The following is a 13,817-nucleotide window of genomic DNA, read 5'->3' on the forward strand; positions in this document are numbered from 1 at the left end:
GCCTTAAGAGAAGTCTTCCTCTATACGTACCGTGTACGTCACCTAACGAGAGGCACCACTCACATCTGAAGCAGTGTGAAGTGGACTTGTACTGAAACAGTACAAGTCGCAGTGCCCCGTTACAGCGAGCGTATCTTTCTAGATATCTCGCGTAACGGATGACGCTAGGCGTCATTCCTCCTAATGTGAATGCACTCATGTGCATCACATACACACGGGTTGGTCACAAATCTGAACCACACCCGAGCCACATATTTCTAGTTTAGACAATAATGCTTTCACATCTTAAAAACATGTAGTTTGAAGATCTGAGACAATTATCAGGGCTAAAGTTGTAACGTTGTCAACAAATAAGATGTATAAAGACTACGCGCTTTACGAAGGCGTAACGCGCAGATGTATCTTGAATACATTCGCGCAATTCCAAAGAATATTACTTTTTGAAGTGATCATGAAAACTTCCTTTAAATGAGGACGAGGATTCTTTCTTAAGCGGCAAGGGGAAACAGGAAAGGATGCTTTTAAAACGACAAGACGAAGATTTTTATTGCTCGCTCAACTCCCGCATGTCGTGATGTTTCTCAAGCGCATAAATGCTTTTGGAACCTCTTGAAAAAATATCGACATACTTTTGAATCATTGTTGAGTGGGCTTTGACGAAATAATCCTTTTGCTCTCTCACAATCCGCCGCATATCGCCCCCTGGTGTCTGCACAGCCACAAGGATCGAGTTGTCCGGCACGAGCTCACCAGCGGCCACGACAACGCCGCTGCCGATGATGCAATTGTTCCCGATAATGGAGCCTTCTAGCGCTAACGACTTAGGTTCAAACCAATTACCATTTCCCACGCTGTGGCTTCGAACCTCGCATCCGCTCTCAAAGAGATTATTGCTACCGATTTCCATGACGTTTAGTGTGTCGTTTGCCAAAATGGTGCCGTCCTCCACAAGGCAGCGCTCACCCATTACAATTATACCACCTGGAGAACGCACTGATGCACCAGGGTGTACAGCACAATTATTTCCAATGGTAATCGCGCCTTGAAGCTGTGCTGCCGTGCACACGGCCGCAGTCGGCGCTATCATAACATTTTGCTTCATATGTTAGAAAAAACAAAAACTATTATATTAGTATCACGCTGATAATTGTTATAATCCAATCATGTCAGCGCGAATATTGGATGGCAAGGCTATAGCTAAGGCGCTACGCGAAGCGCTTAAGAATAATGTAGCTGCATTGACGGCGAAACATGGAAGGGTGCGTTTATTTTCTGCAGTTGCACTTAAACGCTAATCACTCGTAGGCTCCAGCTTTGGGGCTAATAATGGTGGGAGATCGCCAGGATTCGGCACTGTACGTGCGCAACAAGAACATGGCGTGTCGACGCTCGGGAATACGCTCCGATAACTTTTTCTTTGATGAGAGCGTCTCCCAGGTAGCATCAGCCAGTACAGACACACGCGAGACTCCATGGAGGCTGACTACTATATTTAGGACACTCTCGTGCGCAAGATTAAAGAGCTCAACGAGGACCCAAATATCGACGGAATTCTATTGCAGCTACCATTACCAGGCAAGCGACTAGAAGCTCAGCAAATTATTGATCACATTCACCACCTTAAAGACGTTGACGGATTGCATCCTTTTAATGCCGGGGAGCTAGCCATGCGCGGAAGATATCCGTACTTGATTCCATGCACAGCCAAAGGAATAGTAGCATTGCTGGATGACCAGCATATATCACTGCGTGGCAAGACGGCGGTAATTATTGGACGTAGTAATTTGGTAGGAAACCCAGTGAGTATGCTGCTGCAGAAGCGAGACGCAACGACTATCGTATGTCACTCGAAGACAGTGGATCTCCCTTCATATGTGCGTCAAGCTGATGTGGTCGTGGCAGCCTGTGGACAGCCATATCTTGTGCGTGGCGACTGGCTTAAACCTGGCGCCACTGTGATTGATGTAGGTATCAATTTTGTGCGCGATATAGCTGGAGAATTCCATGGTATTGCAAATCTCGACGGCTTGAAGCTCGTTGGTGACGTCCATTTACCAGAGGCTTGTAAGGTAGCTAAAGCTGTGACTCCTGTCCCTGGAGGCGTGGGACCTATGACAATTGCGATGCTGCTGCATAATGTCGTGGAAGCATACAAGCGCCACGTTGGTCATAGTTTTTAAAATTGCATGTCAATAGCACGATAAGTTACGGATTGTGTCTGTTGGGCGTTTAATAAGAGGAAGTTAAAGGCGCTCTTTATAAACCACTTTTAGATTCACAGTGAGTACGTGAAGGCGTTGCGAAGAATTGTTGTAGGATGCATTTCTAAGGATGGCAGCTGATTAATTCGGTGATTGCGGCTAATACCTTTAGATCATCGCTATAGTTCGGACGTAGCATTAGCGGTTCGGCTTCAAGGTCAAAATCTTCCATCGCTGAAGTAATAAAGATCCAAAATACATGTGGCAGATGCAAAGGCGTTTTTATCAGGATGCGTCTTGTGTATTTAAATTGGCGCATCCCAAGCAGACAATCACACAGTCGAGTTCTATTTCTCTGTCGCTGACGGTGGTGGACCTCGCGACTTTGGCTGCGCTTACATTCATAAACGTGCATGCTGAATTGCCAGGCTTTATGGTAGTCGGAATTATCATGCAATTGTAGTGCTACCCATTTATGACCTCTGCGTAAGTTTTGTTCATGGTGCATACTTATTGGTGCTATTCGAATTAAGTTACTGCAAAACTGTCGGAAGAAATCCTGCTCATCTCGGACATAGATAGGGAGCGACCGCCCAACTTTACTAAACAAAAGTGCTAAAAAAGCATTGTATTAAAGGCATGTCCCTGCTGGTAACAAGTTGCGGAGGTGACAGTCATGGAGTTGCATAAAATAGTGGCACTGAAAGATCGGCATCCCTTTCTTCTTACCTGACACCAAGCCTTCCTTACGCGTGATGCGACTACTAACAATTTTGACATAACGATATAGGGAGTCATGATGAAGAGTAAAATATTGTGCTGAAATCTTGAGAAGTTCCAAATTGCAGAAAAAAACGTGGCGGTGGGGACATTTATTTGCTTAAGAGTGGAGAGTCATGATGAAGAGTATAAGAAAAATACTTGGCGGCGGGGACATCGGTGTCCAAAGACAAGTCAGAGAAGCGAGAAATCAAGCATCGAATGAAAAAGCTAAGCGAATGCACTGGACACTTCTTAACATGGTTCGCTCGATGATATGTGCAAGTCGACTGTCTTTGTCGTTTTGGTTGAGTATGCATATATATTTTCAATCACAGCCCGACAAGCGCAATCAAATCCGAGCATTGCCGATGGAGGTGCTTACGAAGCGTGCTTCGCGAATGAACTCGCTTGCAAAGAGGTCTCAAGTGGACGTTATCATCGGACGCGGCTCTCAAACTGTAATCTCTTAAAAGATAGTGAGTAATAATGATCGTCACATTCTTCATCATCATCCGATTCCAGTCCGTTCTCAAGCATGAGCACTGGTTCTTGACTGCGACGTGCTCTAGCTAATTGGGTCGGAATACCATGTCGCTTTTCATTCTTTAAAACTCTGTCAGCTTCAATCAGGAGGGCTCGTGGTCGTCCAGTACTTGCATCACGGTGTCTTCAACAAACTCGTCCGGACACTGCATCGGCTCATCTTGAGTCGGTCTCTCCACGTGTTCGGGATAGATCGTGTCATCATTATCTTCAATAACCTGGATGATCGTCTTATGTCGGGGTGTCACATGTTCCACTGACTTCCCGTTCGTCGAACTTTACTGTTCGTACAACTTGCAGCTTGTCGGAGTCCAAGTCGTATACCTGTATCCTTTCGTATTTTCTGCATACCATGAACAAACACTTATACACTTTTGGGTCCAACTAGGTACGCTTAATCTTATCCACGTGTGCATAACCCATACACGCAGGTGTTCAATGCATGGCTTCACCCGAAATCCTATTCTTAAGGTGCGGTACCGGGATGTACCCTGCCAGTCGACCGGTTAATCAGGTATACTGCTGTGTTGACCGCTTCTGCCCACAATCCATCGAATTGCCTATGAAGTGCATCATCGATCTTGCCTTCTCCGTGATTGTCCGGTTGGCTCGTTCCGCCACACCGTTTTGCTGTGGGCTATATGGTACCGTTTTCTGGTGTACGATTCCATTATTCGAACAGTTTTTGCTCATCGCTTTGTTTCCGAATTCCGATCCGTTGTACGAACGTAAGCACTTGACGCTAGCGTTTCACTGTCTTTCGTATAGTGTCTTGAACTTCTTAAACTTCATTAATACTTCTGTCTTTGCCTTGAACTTCTTAAACTTCATTAATACTTCTGTCTTTGCCTTGAGGGATTATGTCACCACACGAGAATGGCCGCCACAAAAGTGAGCACGTACTTTGCATCACCTTTTGACATTGTCTTTATGGGGCCGATCGCGTCCGTGTGTACAATACAAGCTCCAGTATAACTGATGCGCGTGCTTGGGATTGCGACGGGAATCTTTCCACCGTCAGTTTGCTTTTATGCAACCACCGGACAAATTATTGACCTTCTTTTTCTTGATCATTGGTAACCTCGTCCTGCTAGTTGTATTTTCAACTGTATTTCTTCGCTTGGGTGCCCCATTCAAGCATGTTATAGCTTCCGCTCATCTTCAAATTGAGCGTATTACAAATACTGTGCCATGTCTTGATGACATTTTAGCACGGATGTCTTGCCGATTTTTGTCCGGATGCCACTTCCGATTTTTGTCCGGATGCCACTTCCTTTGACTTGTTTTAAATAATCCATGAATCTTGACAAAATTCCACACTCATGCCTCAGTCTGTCAATTTGCAGACGGACAGCAATCGTCGATTTAAACCTGGAGAGCTTCCGCTTCATGTATTCATTTGCCTTCGGTGTCCTACAAGAGCACTTCACCCTTTCCGCAACACAAAGTTTCTTACCATTTGCAATGGTAACCTCAATGACGCTTGGAAGTGTTTCGTACCCGATGAATTCGTCGCGATACGGGGAAATGTGAACCTATCAATTAACCAACCGCCTGATCGACCACCTCCGTCACCATTGCCGTTCTCGGTGGGGCAACCACGCTTGAAATACATGTGTACCTATCAATTAACCAACCGCCTGATCGACCACCTCCGTCACCATTGCCGTTCTGGGTGGGGCAATGACGCTTGAAATACCCGACCTGGTTGTAAATGAAGCACTTACCTTCGAAGCTTTCACTTTTCATGAGCCGTACCCTCTTTTACCATGTCCCTTTGCAGTCTTTAAACTCTTCGAGCTTCTAAACTTGCTTCCATTATTTGGGTCATCTTGAGTGCACGCTTGACTTTTCTTCTTCTCCAGTCGTCCAAATTCTTCCAGAAGCTTCTTCTTTACCTCGACAAGCGTGGTGTTCTTGAAACTTTCACGGTGGAGGATATCATTCCATATTTATCCGAAAGACTGCGCAGAAGAATCACCAATTGTCGAGCTTCATCCAGTGTCAGCATATCCACGACCAGTTCATCAAAACTGTCGAGTTGCTTGGACATCGTCATTCCGTCTTCCATCTTAAAGTCACGGAGACGACGGGTCATCGACACTAGATTGTGCAACGTTGCCCGAATGTAAAAATCCTTGAGCGTATTCCACACATGAAGAGCCGAGGTAGCCGGATATGAAACGGTCATCACCCAAACGCACCGAAGACAGTGAGATGTTACAGCTCATGCGTGGGTTGATGGGACGATTAAATCGCTTGGAAGAATCACAATGCAAGATTCATGGACAGCTTTCTGGAGGGCAACGTGTAAACAAGAATGTGGAAGATGTTCAGATGTCACCAAGAAATAATTTGTTTACATCGGGACTGGGACGTGGGCCACGAATGCATATCGATGCACTGAGTGGGTCAAGGCGGATAGGCCTGCGGAGATGCCAGGATACATTGGACACCGGCAACACGATCATGAATTACCACGGTCGCGGTTGGAAAGAGTTTACGACGCCGCCGTGATCGATCACCAGGCTGTTCTACCAGTGCATCACCACCACATGAACGATGCTGGAGGACCAGCACAGCATATGGAGCAGGTTGTGAGGTACCCTGACGCAAACAAAAAGCTTGCAATTCGTATGTTTGATGGAGCGGAACTGTACGAAGGACTTGGCTCTGGATTTTTGGAGTGGGGACGTCGTTTCGAAAGACAGGTAAATTTGACCCAACCAGCCTGTGGTTTTCTATGGCCGGAAGACGTCAAAGTTGATCTTCCCGGACACTATCTCCGATGCGTAGCCGAGCGTTACTATCATAAACGACTGGAAACTTGGTGGAATCAGATGCCACCCTTAAATACGCAATGGAGAAAATGCTTGAGGCATTTAAAACACAATTCGCTCCGGCACAATCGATGAGACTGTTATCAAAGCCGAAAGACCCGAAGAAAATAGTAATTGAGCATTTTCTCTATCTGGTGGCTGTGGCGGAAGTGTCGGAAGGAGCTGTAGAATACCTGGTCCTTAACAACATAGTACAATACGCGTCAGAAGACATGAGGGTAGTGCTGATGGCGAAGGTAGATGCTGGAATGACGGATTATTTGCAGCAAGCTGAAGAGATGGCCCATTTTGCCCAAGCTTGGGAATCCGTGACAAAGGAACAAGTGTCGAGAGGTGTTGCGAACGTCGCCCGAGAGCCGTGATTTCATGAGACTCGAAGTTGTCATGAATGTGGAGAGATTGGACATTTAAGACAGATGTATCCTAATCGCAGCAGTGAAGTTTCAAAAGGTACCGCAAACTTTACGCTGGCGATATCAGCACAGGGAGTTTTTCCTAATGACCGCTGGATATATATAGTGGATCAAGCCGTCATTAATGCAGCGATGAATTGTAGTTGGAAGACGTGACGCCAAAGGCGTGTGTATTCAGACTAATGGAGAAGAGCTTATGATCCGCAAAGTGGGAAGTGTGACACTGCAATTATCTGCGGGTGGCAAGACACACACTGTAAAGCTTACATAAGTTTATTTCGCGGTCGGACTTGCTCACGTTTTGATTTCGTATGGAAAATTGGATGCTAAAGGATATGTACTAGGTCGTCGTGGTACACAGCGTTTACTCGAGACGCGTGATGAAAAATGTCTGATTTTTGAAGTGGAGCTATCGCAATGTGTACTTATGGTTCAGGCCACTGGTATACAAACACGACAGCAACCTCATGATTTAATTTTAGCGGCACTTGTGAAAAACGTCGAGTCACATACTGATGCCCACGACGAACCTCAACGGGGTACGCGTTATGATTTTAATCTACGCTAAGGGCCGCCTGCATTATGGTGCCATCGAGAGACAAGAAGGGATTTTTGGAGACCGACAAGAATACGTGAAGTCTTAAAAGAGTTCATCCGGATGGCGCTATGCGTCTCCGAGCCAGTGGGCAAGATTTATTTAGTTACTGGGGAGCTTGTCGCCGTTAAGAACTTTGTTCTCGGTCACAAGAAGATTGATGACCGAGACCAGTACGGCTAGCCCTCACAGATGTATGTAAAGAAAGCTAGGAGTAGCCTCCGACGATTTTACATCAGCCCCCATAATCAACGGGCTGAGTGTGGAAGCAAACTTGTCGGATGAAGCCCGCTCTGTCAAACTCAGAAAGGCCTAGGTAGTATCGCTATCTAGCTACCACTAGCGACTACATAATTGTTGGCGAATAGCATGAACGACGTTTAAAGCCGGTATTAGTTTGAGAAGCGGGAACTGGTTATGATCCTTTCTAAAGTGTGAAGTTGGTGTGATTCCACTCTTCGCCGAAAAAGGATTAGCGAGAATTTAGACAAAAGCGAGCCAAAGTTTTTACATAGCTATTAAAAAAATTGTATCACTAGGCATATACGACCCTTTTTGAAGGTAGCAAAAGTGTATCCGGTACGGCTTTTCATTAGTCGGAAACAGAAGGCGCAACGCTCTAATAAGGTCAACGTGGCTCGGAGTCGAAATCCAATCGGACAATATTGTGTAATAATTCTGAGGTAGGTTTTGGTAAAATCCCGTCAGCTTGATATAACTCGACATGATTGGCTAGTTTTCAAGCTGAAAAATCAACTTTAAATGGCTCGTTTGTCTGGTCTTTAACCATTTGTTGCAGCAGCCTTGGATGTACCCATGCGAATAGGATGTGGCCGTTGGACTAGAGTAGAACACAACCAATTGGAATGTGTAGCTCAACACGTATCACGAGTTACAATGACTGTCAGGATTTTCCCATTGCTGGATTATAATAGTACGATATAGTTTCCAGTGATACATTCAACTCGCTAGATAAAACATATATGCAATTGCCGAGACAAAAATTATTCACTCGATGAGTGTCATGCAAACACTACACAGCAACGCTAATGTTGTAATGTGATTGAAATAGTGATGGTTCAATTATTAATAATGCACGTATTTGCCTTCGACAACTTTTCGTTTTTTTTTTAAATATTAACGGTATGTGGTTTCTAAGCGAAATCGTAAATCTCCTCAATTTCTTTTTCAATACGTATATATTATTCACTGGAGAAGCTCAAATGTTCTCTTTAGTCTAATTGCAGTTGTGCTTCTCATAAAGTGCCTTCTGCTTAACTTGCTCCTTTGCTAGCTTCTTTGTTTGACCCTTGCTTAATGGCTCACCTGTAGCATCATGTGTCGGTAAACCCTAAAATTCAAACACGATATACGGCATTAGATACAAGATTGCACAAAGCATAGAATTGATACTGCCTCACATTTTTGTCAAACTTGGAATACTTGTCCATCATGCCCAGAAACATATCGTTTGGGGAAACTTTTGCCTTTTCCGTCAGCTTCGCCTTCTTTCGAGTCTCCTCCGCTAACTGCAAGCGCTTCTGCTCTTCCTTTTTAATCTTTTCCATTTTTTTCTTCTCAAGCTCCTCAATCAGCTCGTCTTGATTGACCAGCTTCCACACAGCAGCACCAACAGAGCGGTCTTCCAGACGCACTCCGGCATAAGGCAATTTCTCATCACGCACTACATCACACATACGCAAAACGGCGCCTGCTAGCGATTTTAAATCGCCTCCTTCGGCAGTTGCGAGCCGAGCGGCTTCCCGTACTTCATCTCGGAATTGTGCAAAGATATTAAGTACCGGTGCCAGAACAGCCTCCTGATCGGCAGCAGCAGAATTTCCAAAGCCAAGAGGAAAACCAATGTCCGTGGCCGACGTTACCAGTCCAAAGATCGACAAAATGCGAGTGATGTACTCGGCACTCGCACGAAGCACCATCGAGACTTGTATTTCAATACCACTTGCCATGTAGCGATTGACTTCTTTGGCCAGCTGCTGCAAATGTAGCAGCGCCAATGGTGTATTAATATCGTCGCAAAGTGCGCGAAATACCTTTGACTTGCAGTCGAGCAGCGCACCGTGCAGCATTTTCTCCACAGGTGTCCACTTTTGAGTCTTTTCCACACCTAGTTCGCGGAGACGGGCCTTGACGTTAGCAAAGAACTCTGTAAAAAATCGATCAATACCCACGGCTTCATCCATCGAATTGTCGTTATAGTCCATCGGAACATTGTACTTATGCAGCAAGAACAGAAAGCGCAACTGTCGCGCAGTGTTATCCCGCAGCGCCTCTTGGATCTTGACAAAGTTTTTTAGACTTTTTGACATTTTCAACCCCTCAATATTTAAATGACCCGTGTGTACAAAGTAATTGACCCACTGTGGAAAGTCAAAGAATGCCTCCGACTGAGCAATTTCATTGTCGTGGTGCGGAAAGCGCAAGTCAATGCCACCCGAGTGAATATCAATTTTGCCGCCAGCTAAGTGCTTGACTGCATCGCTCGCCATGGCCGAGCACTCAATGTGCCATCCAGGACGTCCTTCGCCCCAGGGCGAGGACCAAAATGGCTCGCCACTCTTTGACTTTTTCCACAACGCGAAATCGCTGATGTTGCGCTTGTCGAACTGCCCGGTCGATAATGCACCTTCACCTTCAGCCAGCAGCTCAGACTGGCCAACGTTTTCGGGAAGCAGCTTGCCGTATGCTTTGCCCTCGGAGCGACCAAAGGCAGCCGTGTCGAAGTACACGGAGCCATTACTTTCGTAAGCGTATCCATTCTTTATAATGCCCTCCACAAATTCGACAATTTCGGAAACATACTCACTAACGCGGGTAATGACTGTTGGAGTCTTGATATTAAGCGCGGTCATGTCGTCCAGGAATGACTTTTCCCAAAACATCGAAAGCTCACGCGTGCGGCGCATATTGTCTTCAGCAGGCTGCTCGGAAGCCCATTTCATGGCAAGTTTGGCCCTGACGTCTTTGTCTGCAGGCAAATCCTGGCCAAGGTTGGCCTCACTCCAACCATTTTCAGCAGCACGCAGAATTATCTTATCATCAATATCCGTGATATTCATGACGAGCTCTACTTCCAGACCAAAATATTCTTCAAGTATACGGCGGACATAGTCGAAGCATGTGTAAGTGCGGCCATGTCCCAAATGCGTCTGATCATAAACCGTGGGGCCACACATGTACCAGAGCACGCGCTTGCCTTGCATGGGCACGAAAGCGTTCTTGGAACGCGTCATGCTATTGTACAGACAAAGTGGGTAGTGCGTCCTCCAGTATTCTGTGAGACCCTCGATGGGCCGCGGTGGATACCACGTAGGTTGCTTCACGCTGCGATTCTCGGGCGTAGCGTCCGTCATCATTGTTCAAAAAAACTATTGGCGTGGAATAAGGATTTAACCAATGGGCTAAAACAATTTCTGATAAGACCGTTTTTTAAATACAAAGGCACAATCCATAATAGCAAACAAATACTTATTTTCAATTAATTACTAAGTAAGCCATTTGTTTACGCTGAATTTAGGATATGCTTCTCTATTAAAATTTACAGAATTACGATTATAAAGCTTGTTACAATTGTCTGAAGCTGCCATGCTTTTCCTGAACGAGCCACACGTCGTCGACAACCTGTCCGTAAAGCCCGCGCGCTGCTGGATTTTCTGGATCAGCTTCGACTCGTTACCAGTGCAGATGCGAGGCATTTACGACATTCATGCGCGAGTAGCCAAAGATAGAATTGCGAAAGGCATCCCATACTTCGGGGGGTTTCTCGAACGACTTTCGCATTATTGACGTCAAGTACTGGCCTGATGCACCTGTCTTAATGTGCGTTGTAGCACGCTTGTTGCGAGTTCGCTTCCAAGTTTTCATTTTGTATATATCAAGCACGCGCTCGTAATTGTGTTGGTGACCGCAGAGATATAAGTCTACTCCGTGCTAAAAAAATATTCTCTAGTTTGTCTCTCAGCATAGCAGCCTTCTTGCCACAATTGGTGTAATCCGACGTGCGATACATTTGGCGGTGCCCAATTACTTCAAGCCACGGAGTCTGGCCAAGGTTTGCATTGGCCTTCATGAGATCTCGTTCTAGCCAGGCTTCCTGCCGGGCCAATATGTCGCCGTCTTCTGCGAGATTTTTCTTAAAATAAATTTCTGTTGAAATTACTGCAAAATTCGCAAGTCCTACATCGAACGAGTAGAACCAATTGTTTGGTACCTCAATGGGTTCTGCTGCATTTTAGCGTCCGCCAATGTGGACAGTTTGCACACCTTCGTTTCGTTGCTTGGCATAAGAAGAAATCTTTGCGAGTAGTGGCTGAAATTGTTGTGAGTTTCCTGGTTGCCTGGTTGCCTAGACACACCATGAAAGGGACACTTGCAGCAATAGGCTCGATTTCATGCATAAAGCTGTCTCCAACCATTAATCATATGTGAATCGTATGCATAGTCACCAACGGATACCACGCCATCTACAAATCCTTCTGCAACCTCAGACTGCATCATAGGCAAGGTAGCCGCGTTCTGGTATCCAATATCTCCTGTTATTAAAAATCGAGTCGGCGTCGGCTTCCTCCTATTCGCCAATGGTGCTGGAGGTGTCTTCGTCACATACGGAATCGACCACGAAGCGTATTGTGCATTGCCCACTTCGTACGTATATCTCGTGTCCGCCTTCAGTCCAATTAGTCTCACTACATGCAGCCAGCGCTTAGACTGCGCATCGCCATCATCCCCAAAGAGCGTTGTGTTCGCCCAAGCAGCCACGGAAGTCAAGTTCGGGTCCTCGACTTCAATATGAGCGTGATAGCCTTCCACCATTTGCAGCTGAGAATATCCTTCCCCACAGAACTCTTTGGTCATCCATTGCACTGCTAGGCTTCCCGCTGTATGCCCATACGCTGTATGCACGTGTTTTGGTCGGCAACGTTCCCACGCATCGCTTCGGTATGGGATATTATTCCCCAGACGATGCGTCGCAGACCAGCCGTGGAACACGGAACCGACAATAAATTCGTACCCCAGTGCCCAAATATTTTAATGGTAGATCAATGGATGCCGTGTGTGATGTTAATGTAGCTCCTTCAGCTGTGTATGTGACTGCCTTTTCTCTTAGAAAAAGTTCTTCATTCCCGTCAATAACGAGCACTGTATCATTGTCACCCAACCGGCGATACCGCACCTCCACATGGGCAGCTACGTCATGACAAGAGCGCCATGGGTTAATAAGCCCAGTAAAATGGTCATTTGCCTTTTGAAGCTTCACTTTACGGATGTACGTGCGCCGCGTGGCCCACTCTACGACGGCGCGCGATCCCACGACGGACGAGCGGATGTCGTGTGGCACACAATTTTCCATCTCACGCTTGTCAAAATCATCTGCATCTTCAGGGTCTTGTTCGCGCCAGCGACCACAGAGCGATGCGAAGGAGGCACAGCAAGCGAAGAAGTACCTACAGCAAATAAGAAGAGCAACAAAAATGAAGTCGTTGACGCGACCATTATGCTTCGAGTCTGACAAAATGAAATTAAGTTTAGTCACGAGATGCCTGATCACCTAAGATTTGTATGGCAGTGAATCTATACTTTTTGCTTTAACTTTTGGGGCAATGGCTTCAGCACTGACGATAAATCTTGCAAGATATGGATAGCAGGACACTGATACATGAAATTAACACTTAAAGGTTGTTAATTAATATATTATCTAAATGGTAGATAAAATTTTGGAGAATTTTATTTTACATAGTAATATTCGGAAAGCTTATCCATTGGTAGATATAGGCCATTTTATCTACTTGCTCCGCGGTCCAGTCAGCACTAAACGTGCGCAAAGAGAGATACAGATAAGACTTTGTTACATGTTTTGTATAAGTGTATAATATAGTTAGTATTATGTAGATAGAAACAAAAGAACTTGATTATATTAAATACACTTTACTTTAAAAAAGAAATTAAAGCAAGTGATTTAAGAGAGTCTTCCTCTGCCTGTAACGGGGCACTACGACTTGTACTGTTTCAGTACAAGTCCACTTCACACTGATTCAGTTGTGAGTGGTGCCTTTCGTTATGTGACGTACACTGTACGTGCAGAGGAAGACTTCCCTTGTAGGCGGGCACGTCGTAATGCGGCCACGCTCTACTTAAGCACACACCCTAGCACAGCGAGGAAGCGGTTAAACCTGCTTCTCTTGCGTGCAGTGAGGTAGTTGTGGTGGGCGCGCAAGCGACCTCACCCAACACACTAAGAACTCTGGTAAAGTGTCGTCACGGGAGCAGTAACCCGTCTCCTCGTGCGCACTTACCAAGTAGGTAGTAATTCTCAGACTGATTTATATTTAATAGAATTAAGTACAAATACCTATTTTTACCAATTAAAATATTATCTCTATAGATATCATTTAATATGTATTGCGAGCGTATCTTTATAGATACCTCGCGTAACTGATGACGC

At 45.5% G+C, this 13,817-nt stretch overlaps 4 protein-coding genes across 4 annotated transcripts; 1 reads left to right on the forward strand and 3 right to left on the reverse strand.

The window, feature by feature from the left end:
• Positions 1-544: 544 nt before the first annotated feature.
• CCR75_006818 (uncharacterized protein) lies at positions 545-1,102 on the reverse strand (the record flags this gene model as incomplete). The annotated part of the gene is made up of 1 exon (XM_067964885.1): positions 545-1,102. One exon carries the CDS (start codon positions 1,100-1,102, stop codon positions 545-547), a length of 558 nt encoding a protein of 185 aa, XP_067814673.1.
• A 61-nt stretch (positions 1,103-1,163) lies between these two features.
• Positions 1,164-2,180, forward strand: CCR75_006817 (uncharacterized protein; the record flags this gene model as incomplete). Its single annotated transcript, XM_067964884.1, has 2 exons — positions 1,164-1,259; positions 1,596-2,180. 2 exons carry the CDS (start codon positions 1,164-1,166, stop codon positions 2,178-2,180), a joined length of 681 nt encoding a protein of 226 aa, XP_067814666.1.
• Positions 2,181-8,529: 6,349 nt separating this feature from the next.
• Positions 8,530-10,731, reverse strand: CCR75_006816 (uncharacterized protein; the record flags this gene model as incomplete). Its single annotated transcript, XM_067964883.1, has 2 exons — positions 8,530-8,705; positions 8,776-10,731. 2 exons carry the CDS (start codon positions 10,729-10,731, stop codon positions 8,592-8,594), a joined length of 2,070 nt encoding a protein of 689 aa, XP_067814665.1. The 3' UTR covers positions 8,530-8,591.
• A 1,592-nt stretch (positions 10,732-12,323) lies between these two features.
• Positions 12,324-12,868, reverse strand: CCR75_006815 (uncharacterized protein; the record flags this gene model as incomplete). The annotated part of the gene is made up of 2 exons (XM_067964882.1): positions 12,324-12,819; positions 12,861-12,868. The coding sequence occupies 2 exons, from the start codon at positions 12,866-12,868 to the stop codon at positions 12,324-12,326; spliced, it is 504 nt and encodes a 167-aa protein (XP_067814495.1).
• Between the last annotated feature and the right edge of the window lie 949 nt (positions 12,869-13,817).

Source organism: Bremia lactucae, assembly GCF_004359215.1.
Source record: "Bremia lactucae strain SF5 chromosome Unknown BlacSF5_NotPlaced_200_SHOA01000120.1_2678225bp, whole genome shotgun sequence".
NCBI classification, from domain to species: domain Eukaryota; phylum Oomycota; class Peronosporomycetes; order Peronosporales; family Peronosporaceae; genus Bremia; species Bremia lactucae.